Below are 22,913 nucleotides of genomic sequence, written 5' to 3' on the forward strand. Positions count from 1 at the left end.
CTCATCTTTTCAGTCCCTTTTAGTTTCCTCTCACAAATATTTCCATGCTGTCCATTATGCATGGAATGCCTTCTCTGAAGTGATCCATACGGACACTGTCCTCTTTCCACAAAACCTACCCCTTCTGTAATGGCTATAAGAAATCAGCCAGTTATTGAGAGCACGGAGGGCAGGAATTAAATGGCACTTGAGAATTTTTTTTTTTTAATTGCAAATGTATTTGAAAAGGTTATCTGTAAAAGACTGTATATATTTTAGTGTTTTCTCCTCCATCACTTTCTTCCCCTGCACTGCAGCTCCCTCCCTTGGGCTGTGCCTCCCCCCTGCTCCCTGTCCCCTGACCGCCCCCTGAGACCCTCTGCCCCTTATCCAACCTCTCAGCCCCGGCCCGGCACCTTTAACACGCCACTCAGAGCAGCGTGTCGGAGCCAGACACACTGACGCATTGATCTGCCAGAGTGCGCTGGCCCGCCCCCCAGAGCGCTGCTTTACCACGTTATATCCAAATTCGTGTTATATCGGGTCGCATTATATCAGGGTAGAGGTGTAGTTTACACCTGTCCTAAGGGGTGAATCTTCTCTATGACCATGAAGAGATGCCTGTTAACGGCATTATTGTGGTTCTGTTGCTGAGGAGATGTGGCCTATGTATGGAAATGTGCATCCCTCAGTGCCAAGAAGCTTAGCTGCATGGAGGCAACCTGTATGCTGCTGTAGAGCAGGACTTTGGAGGTAGCTCTAGTGTACAACTATATGCTACTGTAAAAACTGAGTATTTAGAACTCTTAACTTCAAACTTTTGATAGTGGTAACAGTACTAACTTGTTTGCACACTATTTGACCTCCAAATTCCCTAGAAATTTACTTAAATTGACTATTGTTCTCCAGTCTTATTTGAGAGAGCTTGTCCATGTTGTCAAACAGGGAGGCAACTGGTAAGAATAAAATGGAATTATTAGAAGAAGTCTGACCTTCACCAAATATTAACCTTTGGAATTTGAAAAGGCATTTGGAGTACATTATTTTAATTGTCTGCAGATGTCCTTGAAGCCAAGATGCAAAACAAAAGCAGGGTAATGCATTACATACTGGAATTAGGAGGAGTACACTGCTCTTGATTTGTCATACGTACCCAACCAGAAAGTAAAAAATGTTGTATGCAGTGTTGAGTCGGATAAAAGATACTATTATCTCTGGATATCTTGTGACTATGAACTAAAGAGATGAGTTTTATTCTTGGATTTCTTAAAAGGTCACCAGCAGACTTTGTCCTTACAGATACTAAAAACCATAAAATTATTATACTTCCTTGAAAAATTCTCTTACACCCTGAAACCAAGGTCAGTTTTATTAAAGATTCATACACACATAGAAATATGCTTCTAGACACATCCTTACCATACAACTTTTCTGCAAGAGGGGCACTTTACCTTTTAAACTGTATGTTCTAAAAAGTAAATGCTTAATTATGAACTTGTTTCAAGTCTTTAGATAAAAATTAGGGCAGTAAATCCCTAAAAATATTTGGACTAAGAACAATGCAATTAACCATACTTTACAGTAATTTGGACAAGAGACAGTTTCCAGTGCACTCATTAACAAGGATTTTTTAATTTCCTTGTCTAAAACCTAAAACAATTCCCTGGCTCTGTTTTGAGAAGGGAAGGAAGTTTTGGCTCCAGTGGGATCCTGATAAGGAGACTTTTATCTCTCTGATACCCAATCCAATATTGTCAAATAGAGCTCCCTCCCCCTTCAGTTTTCTCACTAATTATTCTTTGAAAAAATTCTTGATTTGGAAATGACATTGACATAATATATTTGAATAGTATTAGAGAAACTCCCTTCAAAGGACTCAATTTGAAACCTGATTTGGGGAAACTGCAGAATCTTTGAGCTGATGGGTATTGTTCAACTTTGTCACTTGAAACAGTAACCGTAAAAGTAGGAGTTAATGTCCTTAAGAAATTCCCTTGTCTCTTTAGGAAAAAGTATTATCACTACGCAAATCATACTTTTGGAGATACAGTGTTTCCTTATTCTTGCTGATCTCCCTATTATACAGCACATGAAATCTTGCAGGACCAGTCTAGTCAAATGACAATGCATCACAGGTTTAGGCAAAAGGTTGAGCGTTCTTTTCAGTGTCATGTTGACTACATACTGGTGTGTTTGGTAGTATAAGCTAAAGCCTGTAAGTTAATTTGATCTTGTTTTAAAATGCCCTGATTATAGGAGTTTATCTTGATTACCGATTTTAGGCTTTTCAGAATCTTGATTAATGCATCAACAGTATTAGTATTATTAATGCATTTATTTTATAAATGTATTACTAGTATTAATGCATTTCCTACCTTCTATTACACCTTGTGTTGGATCAACTCCATCTTGTACTGCATCTTAACTTTACAAATCTAACTTTCTAGCAGTTGTTCTTTTAGAGATTGTGAGATGAACAGAAGCTTCATCTTGGTCCAGGTTGTTAAAACCCAAGATGAAGGGCCTAATTCAGTCCTGTATACATTATCCATTGGGGCATTGAAATGTACAGGAATTGTTCTTTTTCTACCTTTGTAAATTTCAGCAACCTCCCTGATTACAGAAACAAAGCACACAGCACTCAGTGTGGTGGGGCCCGCACACTTGTCATTGCGAATTAACCAGTGGAGTGCTCTCTGTTTTAAGTGTTTGAAGCCTGTGCTTTGGAGAACTTACAGACATTCTGAGTTCACAGAGTACTCTGATTAAAAGTATATATTATATTTTTTAGGTGTGGTAAACTTGGGACCACTTAACCAAGAAAATAGGGTAAAGCACCTATATGATTTAGGAGTCTAAATTCCTTTACCTTTCAATGAGACTTACGGTTTTAAGTCACTTACGTGCTTTTGAAACTTTTTACCTAATGCTCTTTTAACAACCTCTATGTTTCCCATCAAATAAATGATGTTTTTTATAAAAGAGGAGAGTTGTTTCCCACCATCTTAAATTGGTACTATCACATTGAATTGCCAGTTCTCTTTCTCTCTCCTTCAAATAGGTAACTTTTGTAAGAGGAGACTGTTTCTCCTTCTATAGAGTTTAAAGTATGAGTTGCATACCTACCGGTAATTGTGAGCCCCTTCCTATATTCAGTTCTTAAACTAGTGTATAAAAATAACTGCAATTGTGTTATGTTTTTGTGTTGCTAGGATTTTAGTTTTAAAAAAGGAAAAATCCCTAAATCAATTTTTTTTTAAATTGAAACCCAACTTCTAATATATCTCCACCAAACCTCCCCGCAAGTAATCTAATTTAGAGTCCCATCAAAAGAGAGCCGCTTGATTTTAGAAAATTGTTCATTTCCTATCAGTGTTCTGCCGCCCCCCCCCCCCGACAAATTGCAAAGTCCTTCAGCAATTTACTGGAAAAATCAAAAACAGATGTAGGAAAATGAACAAGGAGCCCAAATGGCACTCTGTGTAACTTCACTAAGCAAATCTAAGTAAATGCTGTATTTTGGTTTTATGTGATGTGACACTTATCACATGGCTAGTGTTTCAGTGCAAAGATAAGACATGGCAGGTTATATGAATTTACATTTCATTAACCTGGAAAACATGTTTTAATGGATCAACAAAGTACTTCGAATTTCACACCCACAATAGTCAACTGTCTTGAGGGAAGACAGTTCATCATCTCCTTATTGCTTTTAATATAGGATGTCAGCTGCAATGAAATCACAGCTTTGCCACAGCAGATAGGCCAGTTGAAATCTCTAAGAGAACTGAATATCAGAAGAAATTACCTCAAGGTTTTACCACAAGGTAAAAAGAAAAAAAAATAAGACCTTTAAAATTACTTTCTAATTACAACTTAGAAAATATGCATGTGTTTAATTATGTAAATAAGTAAGATTAAAAACCTCGCATTTCCTTGTGCTAAAATTTGTTTAATTTGGCAGATTTACCGTGCATCAGCAACATTCTACAATACTTACTGCCAAACAGAAGCAGTATGTGGGTCTTTTTAAAATGAATTATCTTTGTGATTCATGGTGGCTTGATACTTGTATTCATATCATTGGTTTGAAGAATATTTATTTATGAATGACCTATGCAGGCAGACCCTCCACTGATATAAAATGTTTTAGCTCTGTTGTGGAGTTATGACAATTTACACCAGCTGAGTATCAGCCCTGTGGAGTTCTAGAATATTTTAGGAATCTTGGAGAAAAGTGTATGATGTACTTAAAAGTACTTTTTTTTTTCCTGAGGTCATTGTACTTGCATTAGAAGCCTAATCAAATTGGTACTGCTTCAGTGTGAGTAGAAGTTGCATATTATTAGGGCTGTCAAATGATTAATAAAATTAATCGCAATTAATCGTGCTGTTAAACTATAATAGAATACAATACCATGTAAATATTTCTGGATGTTTTCTACATTTTCAAATATATTGATTTCAGTTACAACACAGAATACAAAGTGTACAGTGATCACTTTATAGTTATTTTTTATTACAAATATTTGCACTGCTATAACATGAAATATACGGCAGAATGCGGGTAAACAGAGCAAGAGACATACAATTCTTCCCCAAGGAGTTCAGTCAGAAATTTAATTAATGTCATCAGTATGGACACATGTCCTCTGGAACAATGGCCGAAGCATGAAGAGGCATATGAGTCTTTAGCACATCTGGCAAGTAAATATCTTGCAACGACCGCTTCAGTAGTGCCATGCAAACACCTGTTCTCACTTTCAGGTGACATTGTAATTAAGAAGTGGGCAGCATTATTGCCCATAAATGTAAACAAGTTTGTTTCTCTTAGCAATTGGCTGAACAAGAAGTAGGACTGAGTGGACTTGTAGGCTCTAAAATTTTACATCGTTTTGTTTTTGAGTTATGTAACCAAAAAAAACATTTGTAAGTTGCATTTTCATGATAAAGAGATTGCACTACACTACTTGTATGAGGTGAATTGAAAAATACTATTTTTTATTATTTTTACAGTGCAAATATATGTAATAAATAATATAAAGTGAGCACTGTACACTTTATATTCTGTGTTGTAATCAAAACTGATATATTTGAAATTGTAGAAAAACATCCAAAAATATCTAATACATTTCAATTGGTATTCTATTGTTTTACAGTGCGATTAATCACGATTAATTTTTTTGTTTATCACATGAGTTAACTGCAATTAATCAACAGCCCTAAATATTATGCTATTGTCCAAGTGATGATACCTTAGGAAATGCACCAGAAGAAATTCTATATCGTTCACTCACCTCTTGGTTTCTGGTAATTGATTACCAGTACCATTAAACTGTTGCGGGTCAGTTTTTACACACTGATACACAGTATTGGCATAAAACTGTGTGTATATTTGGGGGATATTAAAGCAATAAGACATTAAACGGAAGTGGTACTTATTAACGTACACGTTAGGTATGTACATATCATAAAAAATGAGGTGAGTCTAGATATAGTGTTTATAAATTTACAGGACTTGTGGGGATAAGATGCAATTATGAAAGCCAGCTATTTTTCTGGGATAAATCTTGAAGTTCTTACTCAAACAAATTTTTCTTTGAAGACAAGTAAGGACTAAATGTTTGAATGATTCAATATTAGTAATGAAAAGCATCAGAAAAAGTTGCGTACACTAGTAATGTAGTCCTGCCCACAAAAGGGAACAGTTACTCTATTTGGCTTTGCTTTGATTCTTTATACTCACCTAAATTAATATCAACATTGATAATGTGGTGGGGAAAGTGACTATATTTAGCTATTTTTCTTACTTAATCCAATTTCCATCCCTTATTGTGCCAGTATTGTTTATTCTGACAATGCCTTTGGAGAGATCCCATCAGGATTTCCAGAGTTTATGCCATCAATACTGACCATCCTTTAGTAATCTGAGATGCTGTGACCTATGTTAGAGACCCAGCCTTCTTGCCTGGCTCTGCCTGATCAGCAATCCCAAAGAAGGTATCTTTGACAGAGCAACTCTAGGAAACTGTATATACTCATTTGAAAGAATAGTACGATACATTGTACCCCAACTGAGAAACCATGGTTTATATTACTAGAAACAGAAGTTAGAGATTATTCTTTCTACTCAATATGGTACAGAATTTATTTTCAAAACCACTTGTTTTTATGGAATTTATAGATTTAAATAGCTATGCCTCCCTTTGCAGGATGAAAGGTATTTGATTTTATTTTAAGCAGCTGCCAACAGCCAAGTTGGCCTAGATACTTGAGAATGCCAAGTGCTGTGATTATAGCACTGTGTGGACATTGTAAACAGAATGTAATTTATAAGGTCTTCAGAATACATAAGCAAAGTAACAGGATCGTCCATAACTTGTTTTTAGAAGAAAAATAAATTTAATTTATTATACTGTGGAATCCTTACTTTCTCCAATTACAAATAGAATCATATTCAAATATACTTAATTCATGTATTTTGTGACAAAAATAAATAAATATAATAACTATGATCCTTTCTGTTACTTTTAGAACTAATAGAGCTTCCCTTGGTAAAGTTTGACTTTTCCTGCAATAAAGTGCTCGTGATTCCAATTTGTTTTAGAAAGATGCTGCAGTTACAAGTATTATTGCTTGAGAACAATCCTCTGCAGTCTCCACCAGCACAAGTAAGTAATGTGTGTCACTTAAATTGTGATTTGGAATAAGAATAGGCTAGATGATATCAAGAACAGCCTGTGTTTAATTATTATTGTATAAAACTTCATTATCTTGTTTTTTTCCAAGATTGCAAACCCAGCAATGCTATCTGTTAAGTCTTAATGATCATAGTCAATTGATTTTAGCTAGAATTTTTTCTGAAATATAAATAAATGGGAGATGGTAGGTCTCCTCAAGCTCCTAACTTGTGCTCTTGAGCATACATAGCACCTGAACAGAGTCATTCTAGAATATTCCCCCTACTAAATTGCAGCTACCTTATAAATACATTGGTAAAATTTATTTCATTCGCCTGTCTTCCTTCAATGGTTACTGCTAATAAACAGGATATTTTTATGATGATGGAGGGGAAAATTGTAAGATAAACCTATATTCCATAACTACTGTAAGTGAATGGGCAGGCATTTTAGGAAGCTTTGGTGTGATTTTACCAATTAACAAGACACTAATATGTTCAGGCCAGGGAATAATCTAGTTAAAACATCTTTCTGTAAGCCTACTGTATGTGATGCACATAGAAACTAATAAATTCCATATTTGGATATAGCCTGCTTTGAAGAAATGTAATATATTGTGATAATGAATGTAGACAACATTTCCACCAGTAGACGGTACTTACTGTTAAGTTGTTGCCTTGTATTTTATGTTGTTGTTATGACCTGAGGGATTAGCAGGAAGATCTGTCCTGCCTGTATGTACTAAGTTGGTGTTTGCTGTGTCCCAGTAAATCTCTGATTCTGTAAGCAAATATTACAACTGGTGGCTTCAAGATGGCAGAAGCACTTTTGCCTGAGAAGAAATTTACTGGTCATGCAGATGAGACTGGAATCTTTGAGCCTTCACAGACTTTGAGTGGACTGATGAGGAAGTAGCACAGTACCAAGTGGTATTTTTGAATATTGATGCCAAGAGTTTTACCAGCAGCTTCCCAATGCGGTTCATGGTTCTTATAGACAGTTACACAAACACTTATATAACCTCTGTGAAAGGCCATTGGCCTTTTTGAAATACTGGAAGGAATGGCAAGCCAGAAGGCACCTGGAAGAGGAACCCCTGCAGAATTATATGCGTGCATTAAGGAGATTGTTCAGTAGACCTTTATGTCATACCCCTGACCAGGAAATGACTCTAGTGAAGCAGAATCTGCTGTTCCACATCTGGAACTGGCAAGCCATGAGAGGATTCTGTGTGAAAAGTCAGTTTGTAAACAGTTTAAGAGGAGAACTTTATAACCTGCTGGTGAAGGATAACATACTGGAAATATTTATGGACCTGATTATATGCAGAGTTCAAAAATGTGGAAGAAGAAATTAATGCTTCCCTTAAAGGTACTAGCTGCTAATTCGCAGCCTTACGTTATTCCCTTATACCAGATGCTGCACTTCAAGGAATTATTGCTAGTGAAGTGGCTAAATAGTTGGCAGAGGCCCATGTGCAATGTATTCACAGGCATCCCATAGGTCAGAAGAGAGAGACTGTTTCCCAAGTGGGTCCCATGGCAGATGACATTTGCAGGTGTTATAGAAGCAAAGGCCATTGGAGACAGAATTGCCCAAACAGAGATAAAGCCACACCAAGGGAAATGAGAAGTTGCTGATGCAGTAGGGCCACCGTCAGCAACTCTTAGAATGGGCCAGTCAGGAGCTACACAGACACCTGTTACTATGTGTCTGGAGACATCGATGCCTGGAAAACTACAATGCTGTTGAACTCAGGATCTGAAATAAGTCTGATCTATGGTGAACACCTAGTGCTGAAAGGGAGGAGAATTTGTACTGAAGGAGTTAAACTGGTGAGTGTTAATCAACACTGCTGCCCCTGAACTTGGGGTCTTTGCATACTAAGTGGACTTTTGTTGTGGTGACCAGTATTTCTAGTGCTGTTATGTTGGGAGGGCATCCGAGGGCATCACAAGAACTCTTGGGGTATTAATAGAAGAGTTTTGTCCCTGGATAACATTCAGATACTCCTGCTGGATGTTGGCAGGAGGAAGTGTGGACCTGGGGTTTTTAGAGATGCCTCTACCTTGCCTACAGGATGACAGAGAGGAATTGCGTACTTCCTGTGAAGGCTGAGGTAAAGTTTTGGTGAAGCCAGCTAATCATGCAGTAATACCCCTGATGATAAAGGACAGCTGCAGTGAATCTGTAGGAGTATTTGAAGCCACCAATATCTGGTCAGGATTGCTGTTTAGCAGAACTCTCTTTTTTGAGCTGGACCAAAGGGTGTGGATAAGTGCAATTAGTGAAAAATCAGGCCATGGGGACAGTGTCCAAGATAATTAGTGTCTCAATGCCTCCCATAGGGCAGAGATCAAGTGCTGTGTTGCAGCCCAGTCAGTAAAAGAGCTAGGGGTTGACTTGACAAAAGCAGCTGTAGAAAGCAACAAGGGGAAGTGATTAGAACAGTTGCTTGTACAACATGCCACTATGTTCTCCAGGAATAAAATGAAGAGCTTGGGAGATATGATTGGATGCAACATCGGGTTGTGCTTAAGCCAGGGAATATTCCTCTGAGGCAGCCCCCACGTCAGATTTCACTGGTGTAACTTATTTTTGGGTTCCGCAAACCCATGCTTCCCTGTGACTTGATGTTCAGGCAGCAAGAACTAGCAGGGCCCTCTGCACCTACACAGGGGGATGACATGGTGGAATCTAATATCAGTGACCTGATGACAGCATTCCAGAAAGTGGAGGAGCAAATGAGCTGGAAATGAACATGTCAAGCACAAGATGCCAGGAAAAAAGGAAAATCATGTGCCCATCCAGGAAGGAGAGAGCTATAGGTATGCGACTGGAAAAATCCCCAAATTACTCCTTTTTGGAGGGGACATTACACAATAATTAAGAAACTAAACATCTTATCCTTCCTGATTTTTTTTTTAAAAGTGAGAACCCACCCTTTTGTATTGCATTGAGAATTGGTGCCCAGATTCACTGAAGAAAGAGGAGGACAAACATTGAGGATGCTCAACAACTATTCCAGAGGGCTTCAGTAGAGGATTTGGAGGTACTCAGCAGGTTCCTATGGCTCATAAAGGGAGTCTGATTGTGGACAAAGAATTGCTGGGATGTTCTAGGAACCTCAACACTGTGCCGTCTTCAGCAGACAGTCTGACCACAACAGATAGGCCTGATCTAGAGACATGAATCCTTCATTCGCTGATCATCTAGATCCAACTATGAGTGATGCGTACATGACTGAATACAGGACTTGAGGGGGCAGACGAACATGGAAATCTGCATGGATGGCAGACTACTTGGATTCCTAGGAGTTAACTACTTTCTTAAAATAAAAACATATTTATTACTTATAAACTGAAAAATATCATTTTTTTTGTCTTTCTCCATTGGGGAGGGAAAAGTATTTTTCTCCTGGATTTATAATGTAGTATATGTTGATATGGCTGCTTCTTGCTTCTACTTTCTGTACACACTTATGTTGTTCTTGATGTTAAGGGGGATGTGCATTATTTTTGGAATGTATTTATACTAGAAGACAGGGTATTCACCCACGAAAGCTCATGCTGCAAAACGTCTGTTAGTCTATAAGGTGCCACAGGATTCTTTGCTGCTTTTACAAACCCACATAGGTCACAGTGGGCATGCTCCAATTGAAGTCATTGGTAAAATTCCCATTATCTCCATTACTACTTCTTAACGTCGTCTCCAAAGCAGCAAAATGAGATCGCACACTGTTTTTGTTGTAATTTTTTTTAAATGATATAATCTGATGGAAAACATCCTGTCTACTATTTTTCTAGGAAGTTAATATTTGTACGGTCAAATTTGGAGCAAATTTTTTTTTTTTAAATCTTTATGGTTATAAATGTTTTTTTTTCTCATCCTAATAGATTTGTATAAAGGGTAAAGTGCACATATTCAAATATCTGAGCATACAGGCGTGCCAGATTAAAACAGCAGACTCACTTTATCTTAATGCCATAGAACGACCACACATGCAGCAACCTGTGGAAGAGAGGTAAGTATAAAAGACTAACACTGCATTCTTTGTTCACATAAATCAGTTCTAGCAGTCTGGAAACAAAGTGGAATATATTTTTTATTCTTTTACTTCAAGAGTTTTCAACATAGGTTTATGTCAGCTGTACCTTTTTGAATAAAACTCTCATCTGAATTAATAATCTTTATTCCAGAGAAACCCCTGTATTACTTCAGAATGATTATAACATAATTTAAATGTAATCTTGGTGATTATTAAATACTACCCTCCACCATAACCATATAATTTGATTAAGATGTTTTAGTTTTGATGGACTCAGATTAGATTAGATTGATTTTTAAATACACATTGGTGTTTTTCATGTTTTTCCCCATCATGTTATCACTACTGGGCAGAGTTAAGGTTTTTGAGATGACTTAACTGTGCATTTCCAAAACTTAACATGTTTGGATTTCTTTTACATGTAATTTTAACTCTGAATTTCTTGGATTGGTAAAGCTAAGTTTTGGGATAATGTGATAAAATATTGATCCTAATTACTGTTTTGTCTTTTCAACCTTAACTCAACATTAATAAGTTTTTTGTTTAGGGATATCCCTGTTTTTTAAAAAAACATTTCAGACACAAACAGTAAACTCTAAAAATGCTACCATATGATATTTCTAATTATCTGAGATAAGTAGTATCAACTTTAATATTTTTTAAAATTGTAATTGTTAAGAGCAAATTCACTGGTACACCAGAGCAGCACAAGCAGCCAGAACCGGGATTACAACTGCTTTGCATCACTAGAGCAGTGCAAGGCAGCCAAAGTGTATTGGTGAATTGTGCCTTTAATTTTCAGTTGGTTTATTGGTTAATTGTTACAGGAGCTAGCGCTATATGAAGGAAAAGATGTGCAGGGAGAACCCTGTTGATAACCTGTATAATGACATTAAATAAAATCATTAATTATTTATCTTATTGCAACCTAATTTCTTCAAACATGGTGTATGCACAAGACTTCAATGAATTTTAATTATCAGATTAGTTTTTAAAGTCTTTGTTGTTCCTTATTAATATCATTTGGGACAAAGAAAAGACTGACAGGTGCTACATTTCTTAAAGAACCGATTCTTAAATTAATTTGAACTCATAAACTAATTGATAGCTTTTTCAGGTAAATTCTCAACAATTCATCCTGTACTCAGAGAGTAACCCCTGTAAATTTGGGGTGGATATGCTATATTTATCTTGTATAAAATCATTTAATGCTTGGTTTTAGGCTAAAGTGAAATTCAGCTTTAGCTATGGAGTTGTGGCCAGTGGTATAATGGTATAAAATGAGCATATAGTTTATTATGAGAGAGATCTACTTGGTCAAAGTTGAACAGGCTTTCATTTAATTTAGTCATGGGACATACAGTGGTATCTTTTTGTTGTATGTTCATACAAGTGACTAGAACAGTGGGGTCCTGGTCCATAACTGGGACTTCTGTGTGCTACCACATTAATAATGATAGGTCCTCAAGCATTGTATTTATTACATATCAGGAATAGCAGCCTTTTCCTACATTCCTGTGTTATACTTTATTAATTTATCGCATATAGTTTAGCACAAGTATATCCTTTGTATTCATTAGCTTTTCCACTAGCGAATGAAAAACCGAAAATTATGGAAAATACTGTTTTCATGCTTCTGAAAATAATCTTATAGTAACGGCTTCCAGAGAAACACAAAACTTCTGGGATTTCCACAGATTATTTCACACAAAATCCCAGTATTTACGAACCTTAATCAGAGACCTGCTGTTACAAAGACTCTTAAAATTGTGTTTTTTCATTTTTATTGGGAAATATGTCTAGTTGCTGAGAAAGTGACCATGTACAAAAAAATATGGTGAAATTGGGCAGGATTACAATTAAATTTTTTAGATCACAAATAGAAATGTGTGATGTGGAAAAATGTGATGGTCAATGTATTATCCTAGGAACGTGAGCATATGACTAATATTGTAATGTACAATGAGCAAAGGTCATATATTAGGCAATGAAACCAGAGCAGAAGGTACCTGGCATTATTATGGTTTACCAATTTAAATAAGTAAACCTCAAGGAGTTTTTAAATTAATGCATGTCACAAGGGTACCTATGTTGTTAATTACTTCATGCTCTAGGGAGATCCAATGCCCTTTCCTCCAGCACTAATTAATTTTTAACATATTAATGCTCAGGTGTGATTCAGTTGACTACAGTCTGAGTTCAACGATTTTAGTTGATTTGAAAGTCAGTTTGGGGATATGCTAAGCAATCAGAATGCTGCTAAGCTACTGGCAGTTTTTATCTTTATGAACAAAAAAGGATGATTTGACAATAGATTATTTTTTCCTATTTTTAACCAGTAAGCTTACTATCTTCTTAGAGGAGCTTGTCGAGTTGTTTCTTTATTCATTTTACTTGACATTGAACATTTGCACAATAATGTTACCAGTCTTACTTCACATGTATTATATTATTGATTTGTTAAAGGACTGATCTTGGACCATAGATGCTAATGGAAGTTTTAGCATTGACTTCACTGAGATCAGGCTCAGGCTCTTAGTGCACACTAAAATAACTTTGTTTGCTTTTGTTTACATTTAGCATTGATGATATATATCCAAGTAAGAAGGATTCTGATTCAGGTGTTGGCAGTGATAATGGAGATAAACGTTTGTCAGCTACAGAGGTAACTTACCTGAATTTTTGCTTTTTCAGCCATTTTGGTTTATACTTCCAGTTGGATAGTTTTGTGGAGATGCTTTCTATGTATCAAAAATATGCAGCCAAACCCTGGACAGAAATTTCTACAAAAGTAAAGAGTGAAATGATGAGGATAGAAGAGAAACTTTATTCTATATACCCTGTGGAGGGGGCTGTCAAAACACTTATTTCAAAAGGTTTTAAGAATACATTACTGAAGAACAAAGGTTCATCATGAGAGGACTGATGCCTTTGTGATTTTATTGCCTATGAGAATTAATCATTTATCTCACTCTGATTGAAAGTTAATGGGGATTGGGCACCAAACTCCTTTAGGCAGCTTTGAAAAGATCACCCTAAATTTATTATTATTTTGCTTCCATGACTCAGATCTTCTTTTCAAGTTCATGCTGTCTAAAGGACACTGGAAGACACAGACTGTCAGTGTTATAGCTGCTTTGTAATGTTCTTGCACTTGGCTGTTTTGCTCTCTAAATATTCATTAAAACAGATGCCAGACTGGCACACTACTTTGCCACTGAACTGGCATTTTTTTGGAAGCACAAAATTGAAAATAGAAGGATAGGTCAGGGGTCGGCAGCCTTTCAGAAGTGGTGTGCCGAGTCTTCATTTATTCACTCTAATTTAAGGCTTCGCGTGCCGGTAATACATTTTAACGTTTTTAGAAGGTCTGTTTCTATAAGTGTATAAGTTTATATAACTAAACTATTATATGTAAAGTAAACAAGGTTTTCAAAATGTTTAAGCGTCATTTAAAATTAAATTAAAATGCTGTTCTTACGCCGCCAGCCTGCTCAGCTCGTTGCCAGCCTGGGGTCTGTTCACCTAGGCCAGCAGGGGGCTGAGCAGGGCCTGTGGCCAGGACCTCAGACGGGGGGGGGGAGTTTCAGGGGTCAGGGCAGAGGGCTGTGGGGGTGGGTGTAGGGCAGAAGGCTGGGTGGGTGTGGGGGGGTGCAAGGCAGAAGTCTGGGTGTGTGGTGGGGTTCAAGGGTCAGGGCAGAGGGCTGGAGGTGGGGGGGGTTCAGGGCAGAGGGATGGGACTGTGGGAGGTGCAGGGCAGAAGGCTGGGTGTGGAGGGGGTTCAAGGGTCAAGGCAGAAGGCTGAGTGTGTGGGGGAGTCAGGGCAGAGGGATGGGGCTGTGGAGATGCAGGGCAGAAGGCTGGGTGTGTGTTTGGGTGTGGGTGTTCAGGGCAGAGAGCCTGGGGGTGTAGCGGTGCAGGGCAGAAGGCTGAGTGTGTGTGTGTGGGGGGGGGGTTCAGGGCAGAGGGATGGGGTTGTGGGGATGCGGGGCAGAAGGCTGGGTGTGTGTTGGGGTTGGGGGGGTTCAGGGCATCGGTGTGGGGGGTGCAGAGCAGAAGGCTGTGGGGGGCTCAAGGGTCAGGGCAGAGGGCTGGAGCTGTGGGGGGTGCAGGGCAGCAGGCTGAGTGTGTGGGGGGGGTCAGGGCAGAGGGCTGGGATGCTCAGCTCATGGGGGTGGTCCCAGCCCCCTGCCCTGAGCGGCTCATGGCAGGGGGCTGGAAGGGATGTGCCCTGTTCCACCCACTTCCCCAAGGCCCCGCCCCTACCTCTCTCTATCTCCTCTACGGAGCTGCGAGCATGCTACTGCTCTTCCCCCTCCCCCTTGCTAGGGCCAGCAGCTGATTGGCTCAGGGACGGAGAAGGGGCGGGGCAGGAAAGCACCACGCTGGGGGAAGAAGTGAGGGAGAGGGAAGCTTGGCTGCCGCAGAACCAAGCTTCTGCCTCCTGCCCCGACAGGGGAGAGCGATGGGCAGGGGGGCTGAGTTAGGCTGGGGGCCGGGACCGCAGCAGGCAGCTGCGTGCCGCTCAAAATCGGCTCACGTGCCATGTTTGGCACACGTGCCGCAGGTTGCCAACCCTGGGATAGGTAAATTGAATCTTCGGGGGAGCTGAGAAGAGCAAGTGAAAATGGATGAATGGAAAAGAGCATGGGAGGGAAATAGGAAAAAGAAGGGTGGGAGATAGTGGGGAAAATATGACAGGGAAAGTAATGGGGCATGGGGGAAAATGAAGGAAAGGATGAAGGTTAGCTGTGTAATACAGCTCCCAGTGTGTCATGACTTTTGGACTTTATTTGGTACATGCCTTTTTCTTTTTTTGTACAATACCTGCCATGTTCTTGATACTAACCAAAGGAACCATACCATCACATAGTGGCATGATGAAAGCTTTAACGTCTCCTTTTCATTTTTATAAAGAGAATGCTGCCATTTTCTGTACTTCTTGTAAAGTATGGATTTTCATGGGAAAGTGGGTGTTGGTGAGCCCGTGGGTCTGGCTTCCCCTTGTCCTGGTCCCAGATAGGGGCTCCCCCAGGGAGCAGCAGTGGCCAAAGCTGCTGTGTTACTCAGATGTTGTAAATGTGAGAAGGACCAGAAGAGGCCATGTGTCCAGTCTGCACCCTTTCCTCTCACCCTCCTTTGTATACTTGATGCTTGAATATGAATTCTGTTTGATTGTTTTTCTTGTTATTCAGGCAGCCACAATTGGGAAATTCGGTGGTGAGGGTCAGCAAGACATGGGGCACACTTTTAGCCACTATAAATAATAATGACAATGATTGGGGAGTAAATCTCCAAAGTAATTGAATGGTGAACTTGCAGAAACTTGTCCAAGCTGCCATAGAATTTTTGGTCTGATTGATGGGAGGAATTCATGTCACTTTAAAAGAATGCATATTTTGCGACTCTGAACATGTTTATGCTGATTTTCAGTGCTCATATGCCTCTCAAATGGGTAGGAGAGAAGTTTTTTGGAAGTTGTGCAAGGAGAAAGATGGAAGTCTAGAAACTGAATTTATTGTTAAATACAAAAACAAATAGAAACTAATGAGCACTTGTCATAAAGGATATAAATTGGTTTGTTTTTTAAATGTGAGAACATTAAAAAGGACATCAATTGGAAAGTATTTTGACAAGTTTCCCCCTAGAAATGAAGCTGAATCGCTGCAATTTTAGGCCAGAGTTTTAATAGTTTCCCTATAGTCCTGGGAGCTTATATTCCATTCAAGGAGTCAGAATTTCCTTATTGCCATATTTCTCCATTCTGCGTTTCTCATATGTTTGCTTAAAGTGACTAAGCTTGTTAATGAAGCACTGTTATTCCAGAGCTTCCTGTGTGACTATAAATAATATTTTTAGAAAATGGATTGTCCCTCCTGTAATTAAAATGTAGGAGGCCTACACTGGAAAAATTGTGTTAAGAAAATAGCAGGAGTGAAACAACCCCTTTTTCATATAATAGCTCAAATATTAGTTATGTAATATTCATGTATGTATTCTTTCCAATAATAGAGAAAATGGGAAGTAGGATCATGATTCCTAAACATGCATAGTGAACTTAACGTGAGAGAAGTGAATGGTATCACATTGTCTTGTACATCATACTTTGAGACCTCTATTGTACATGGACATTTTGCAAAAAGTTTATAGTACATTGTGATTTCAAGTCCACATTTTGTAACCAAATCCATCCATGATCTTTTCAAACAGAGCCTGTTAAATTGGATTATAATCACTTCCACTCCTTTAAAATGTGAATGCTTTTACAATGTACAAAAAGTTCATCTTTCTTACTGAGACTATCTTTACAAATACATCAAAACAAATTGACTCGTAGTTCCCTAAGATTAATTATATTTCAGTTCATTCATAAAATGACACACAGAGCTCATTCTGTATTTACTGTTCTTTTTCCAAGTATGTGTGAGATTTTTGTGTAATTTAAATAAAAAGGGGATTTTTTAAATTCAAATTAAGTGAAGTTTTTGTTTCATTTAACACTGATGTACATATTAGGAATTTTATCAGATATGCAGTTGGGCACAGAAAGGAGGGAGAGGGGATAGTGGGCTAAATGAACAAATTACATATATTCTCTGTTTAGCTGGTCTGACCCTGACAGCATCATAGAGTTCATTTCTTTATAGCTGAAGTGTAGTCCTGGATATTGCCAGTATCACATCTTCTCCAATCATGTATTGTTTCTGTAGACAATATATTGATTATGGCAACTGTGAAATAAATCCTGCTTTTCAAATAGTATCTCCTTTACAGTATCTCGTTCATCTTTAGAAATGACGGATAACACTTTGATTCACCTTTTTTCTTTAAAACTTCTGTCTCAGTTAAAATTCACTAGAACAGCAGCATATTTTTATTCCTTTAACAGTAGTATTTGAGAATTGCATTAAATATGGCATGTGAAGGTCCATTTGCTTTCTCTGCACCATTACCCTGAAGGATGTGGCATTGGTACTAGCACTGTAGGTTCTTCTTTGAGTGCTGGTCCCTGTGTGTTTTCCCCTGTGGGGATGCATGTGCTCCATGCACCTGGAGCCGGAGAATTTTGAAAGCAGTGGCTGTTGATCCTCATATGTGCCCTTGCTCACCTCGTGCCTCTGACTGAGGAGATAAAGAGTGGGTGGACCAACTGCCTCTCTGGTTCCTTCTCACCACCACATGGTCCGGGTCAGAACCTCCAGTGTCCAAAGCTTTGGATTTATTTCTTTATCTGTTAACATATATTTAGATATTTGTAAATAATTTTTAGAAGTTTTAGAATTTAGAAGTTTTATCTAATAGTTTATAGTATTTTATAATTAGTTAGTTAGTCTCCTGAATCTTCTTGCCTGTGATCCTTCTCAGTCAGTGATGACCATCAATACTGCATGAACTGCTTTGGGAAAATCCGTGTCATGGCAAGGTGCAATATCTGCTGTTTGTTCCCCAGTCATACCAAGGAAGGGAGGGTGGGAATTTTGTCCAAGGAAACACCTAATGGAAAAGGCCATGAGGCCACAATTGGAACTAGGCTGGGAGCCCCTCTCAGGTACCCCCCCTCCCCATTCATCCATGAGCTTGACTCAACAAGGAGTGTGCCTTCTCTTCTGAGGCCTTGCTCAGGACTTCATCAGGGTTTTGTCAGGAGAACAGAGAGCATTCTCATAAGTATGGAACAAAATCTTCTTCCAAATCCACTTTGAAGAAGTTGGATTCAAACCTGCCTAAACCAAGCATGTTTCTAAGCTCAGCCCAAAGAACTTAGTACATCCTAAATCTCAGCAGCATGACAAGAAAGCCCACAAGTTTAGGGCTTCATTGGCACTAAATCATGATCTGCTGGCACCAATGCCTCTGGTACCTTCAAAACACAAACCCTGGGATCCGCCAGTACTGAGGAAGACCGATCACTGAGAGCATTGGTTACCCATGGTACAGTCTTTGTCTTCCATGACTGTGTCTCAGACTATCTGTACTGTGGCTCCAGCAGTTCGATTAGGCAGGACCCCTCTACCTCTAGAACGAGCTGAGACCTGTGATGCTCCTGAGTACATCTTTGCTCTTCCAGATCTGGAGTCTCCTACTCCATCAGGTCCCTCCCTCTCAAGAGAGGTTCTGACTCCACCGGAAGAGCCAACATTTGGGAGGAGTCTGTCTCCCATTCCATTTTGGGCTGTGACTTTCCTCCAGCGGCACCATCTGTATCACTGCTGGGCCCAGAATTCGCTTTCTCCTCATCAGTAGATTCTGAACCACCTGATGAATCATTATTCCCTCCTCCAAAACACACCTTCCTGGTCAGAAGGCCTGGAGCAGCTTGGAACCAACATTCATCTCATCACCTCCTCAGAACCATTGGTACCCCATGCAATGGGGACCTCTGAAATCCCCATTTGATCTATCTTATTGACCATACTGAGTGCCATGGGACCAATACCATCCTGCAGTATTGGTCCAGTATGCTAAGGAGTTGTCCCTTCTCTCCCTTGAGAGAGGGCAACCAGAACTGCCACCTGAGAAGGAGTATGTGCCAAATCTGTCAGTTCCATTGGAACTGAGAAGATCGCCGTGTTTCCAATGTCTCCACCCCCACCCCCCATTACTATAAGCAATTCCAAGAACTTCCTCTTGTAGATTCCTCTTCAGGAGGTTCGGGATCCTCAACACAAGCTCCTAGACAGCCTCCAGTCCTCTGGCTCCACTCAAATAGCACTCCCTGTTAATGAAGCCCTCCTGGAGCCATCTAGAGCAGTCTGGCATCCCCTGGCTACCTATGCCCCAACCCCTAACAGACAGAAAGATGGTACTATATCCCAGCCAAAGCTGTGGAATTTCTGTTCTCTCATTGGTCCAGGCCGTCACAGTGAAATCTAAGCAGCAAACCCCCTAACTGGTAAGGAGGGCAAGCTTCTCAATTTACTGGGAGAGAAGTTCTTTTCTTCTAGCCTCCAGTTCAGGATAACCAACTACCAGGCACTGATGGCTAAGTACGAATTCTGTGAATTTTGAATAGTTCGGGACTTTGCTGACAGACTTCCGCAGCAGAACAGAGATCAATTCCAGACTCTCATAGAGGAAGGCAAATTGGTTGCCAGAACCGCTCTCAAATCAGTGGTAGAAACGGCTGTTACATCTTCCAGTGCAAGGGCTACTGCCATTGTAATGTACAGGGAGTTGTGGCTCCAGGCTTTGGGGTTTTCCAGGGAGGTCCAGAACACTGTTGAAGATCAGACTGTTTAATCAGAAGACAGAGAAGTCCTTACACACTCTAAAGGACTCCAGGGCCATCCTCTGCTCCCTGGGAATATACACACTTGCCCCAAAGAGAAAATTCCACCAGCAGCCATGCAAGCCTAGACTGATGGCACAACAGTTCTACCACCAGAGACCTTACAAGCCATACTGTAAGAGGCAGAGGGTTCAAAAGACCTGCTTTGCCCCACACCTTTCACAGCAGGTTTCTCAGCCCAATGCTAGCCCTCAGCAAAACGTTATTTGTGATGGGAGCTCAAGAGCTGCAAACTACTAAGTCCTACACCTCCTGACCCTCATGTATTCTTTAGGGGTTGTCTAGCCCTCTTTTTCAACACCTGGAGTTCAATGACAATGGACAAGTGGGTGCGGAATGCCATCCATTCTGGCTAAATGATACAGTTTATGTCTCTGCTCCATCCAAAACCCCTGCCCTGCCCTCTTTTGGGGGCTACTCTCACAAGAAGATTCTCAAACAAGAAGTGGAATCCCTCTTAGAGTGAGAAGTGATAGAGCAGGTTCCTCATTAGTACCAAGGGAGAGGTTTTTACTTGACATACTTCCTAGCATCCAAAAAGAAGGGTGGTTGGAGACCCATTCTCGATCTCTGCCATCTTTATTTTCAAATTCAAGTGTTGCATGGTCACATTGGCATCTATAATTCCATCCCTGGAAAAGGACATACGATTTACACCTCTCTACATGAAGGACACCTACAGTCATGTGGACATGACCCTCTCACATGGTGACGCTCTATTTCTTCCATGGTCAGACCCTTTGAGCTATGCCTTCCCTCCGCTACTACTCCTGCCTTGGGCTTTACACAAGATTCAGCAGGACAGGGCATAAGTCATCCTCATTGCCCTCAAGTGGCCCAGAAAGTTTTGATTCCCAGACCATCTACGCATGCCGTCTCAGGCACCAATCATTATTCCAACATTTCCTGATCTCCTGACCCAGGAGAATGGCCAGATCAAATGTCCCAACCCCCCCTCTGCTTCATTTCGGGGCTTGGTTTTTGGATGGGCATCATCCTTAGAGCTATCGTGTTTTGAAGCTGTACAGAACATCTTTTCTAATCTTTTCTAAGGATTCCACTAGAAAATGTTACCTAGTTAAGTGGAAGCATTTTTTTTATCTGTGGGCATCAGATGTGTACCCCTGAAAGCTGCAGCTAATCTTCTTATTCTGGATTTTATTTTTTTCCTTAAAGACATCATTTGTCTATCAGCTCCTTACGGTCCACTTGGCAACAATCAGTGCATACCATCCACCTTTGCAGGGCCACGCTGTCTTCGTGCACCCATTGACTAGCAAATTCTGGAAAGGCCTAATCAAAATCTTTCTGCCTATAAAAAGGCCCACTCCTCAATGGAACCTGAATCTTGTTCTCTCCATATTAACTAAGCCTCCCTTTGAATCATTAGCTTCTAGCTCCATGTCTCTCCTGTCCTTGAAAGTCATATACCTCGTAGCTGTCACCTCACCCAGAAGGATTGGTGAGCTTGGAGCACTGATGGTGGATTCTCTTTACGCTATATTCCATAAGGACAAATTTTCATTATGTTTACACCCTAAATTCACTCCAAAGTATTTTCAGAGTTTCACCTGAACCAGTCAGTTCACTTAGCTGTGTTCTTCCCAAACCCACCCTCACCCTCAGAAGAAAGGGGTATCCATGTCCTCGATGTTTGGTGAACTTTAGCCTTTTACCTGCAGAGAACAAAACCAATCAGAAAGTCTCCCAGACTATTTCTCGTCAGACACTGAGCCTTGGTACAGGACTCCTCCACTGATGCATATTTTAGAATGGTGGACTTTTGTTTGGCTCTGCCATCTACAACCTCGCACCCTCCTCTTATTTGGGTACTGCTGGTCAATCAGCCAGCATTCAAAGAAGAGAAAGCTACCTACCTTATAAAACTGGAGGTTCTTCAAGATATGTGTGGTCCCAGACTGTACTACACTACCCTCCCTCCTTTCCCTTTGCTACGGATCTTTTTGTTCTCCATAGAGAAAGAACTGGAGAGGCGGTCAGTCCGCCCCGGCCTTTATCTCCTTGGTTGGAGGCACAAAGTGAGCCAGGGCACGTGTGCAGTCCTACAGATGCTGCTTTCAAAATTCTCCAGCTCCTGGTGCATGGAGGACATACATATCCACAGTGCAATAAAGATAGGGGTCATACATCTCAAGAAACTTCCAGTTACTATGAAGTAAGTAAGTTTCTCTTGTGAGATGTACTTGTGCCAGGATATTAAAGACAGAAGGTGGGTGAGGTAATATCTTTTATTGGACCAACTTCTTTCTGTTGATGAGAGAGACAAGCTTTCAAGCCACAGTACCTTTCCCAGACTTGAAGAGCCCTGTGTGGCTTGAAAGCTTCTCTCTCACCAACAGAAATTGGTCCAATAAAAGATATTTCCTTACCCACCTTGTCTTTCTCATAGGAAGGCAGAAACTTTCAAAATGACTGCATCAGGCACTAAAGTTGTTTGAAATTAATGCTACAGTAGCCTTAGATTTTTAAGGTGAAAATTAGACTCTTCATCTTCTGCGGCTTTGATCCTTGTAAGTCTGTCAACAGCTTCCATTGCTAACTGAATAAAAATAAAAGTACAAATGAAGGAAATGAGATATAGTATTTCACCTGTGATAGAGCTATGATGACTTTGTATAATTACAAAGTTGCTTTGGATAGTTCCTATTTGGCCCTATACTGTCAGGAAACACCTGGGAAAATCAGTTACATAGTTTAAAAAAACCAGCCACCCTGAATAGCCTGTGAAAGGAATGATTGCAAATGAGCAAGGCTGCATTTACTTTTCAACACTCTTTCTAAATTGTTTGCATAACTCCGCTGATCATAAAACCCTGCCCAAATCTTAATTATTAGAATTTGTGATCATGCCAATAGAAGATGCCACTGTATTGCACTATTTTCAGCTAATAGTTTC

General features: G+C 39.9%; 1 protein-coding gene across 3 annotated transcripts in view; it reads left to right on the forward strand.

The window, feature by feature from the left end:
* Positions 1-22,913, forward strand: part of LRCH1 (leucine rich repeats and calponin homology domain containing 1) — a 247,150-nt gene that overhangs the window by 138,092 nt on the left and 86,145 nt on the right. For all 3 annotated transcript variants that reach the window (XM_045013584.1, XM_045013603.1, XM_045013592.1), the window contains exons 4-7: positions 3,701-3,806; positions 6,514-6,650; positions 10,556-10,683; positions 13,288-13,372. In XM_045013584.1, the coding sequence (XP_044869519.1) occupies positions 3,701-3,806; positions 6,514-6,650; positions 10,556-10,683; positions 13,288-13,372 (456 nt within the window). The remainder of the gene's footprint in view (positions 1-3,700; positions 3,807-6,513; positions 6,651-10,555; positions 10,684-13,287; positions 13,373-22,913) is intronic.

Source organism: Mauremys mutica, chromosome 1 (genome assembly GCF_020497125.1).
Source record: "Mauremys mutica isolate MM-2020 ecotype Southern chromosome 1, ASM2049712v1, whole genome shotgun sequence".
Lineage (NCBI taxonomy): Eukaryota > Metazoa > Chordata > Testudines > Geoemydidae > Mauremys > Mauremys mutica.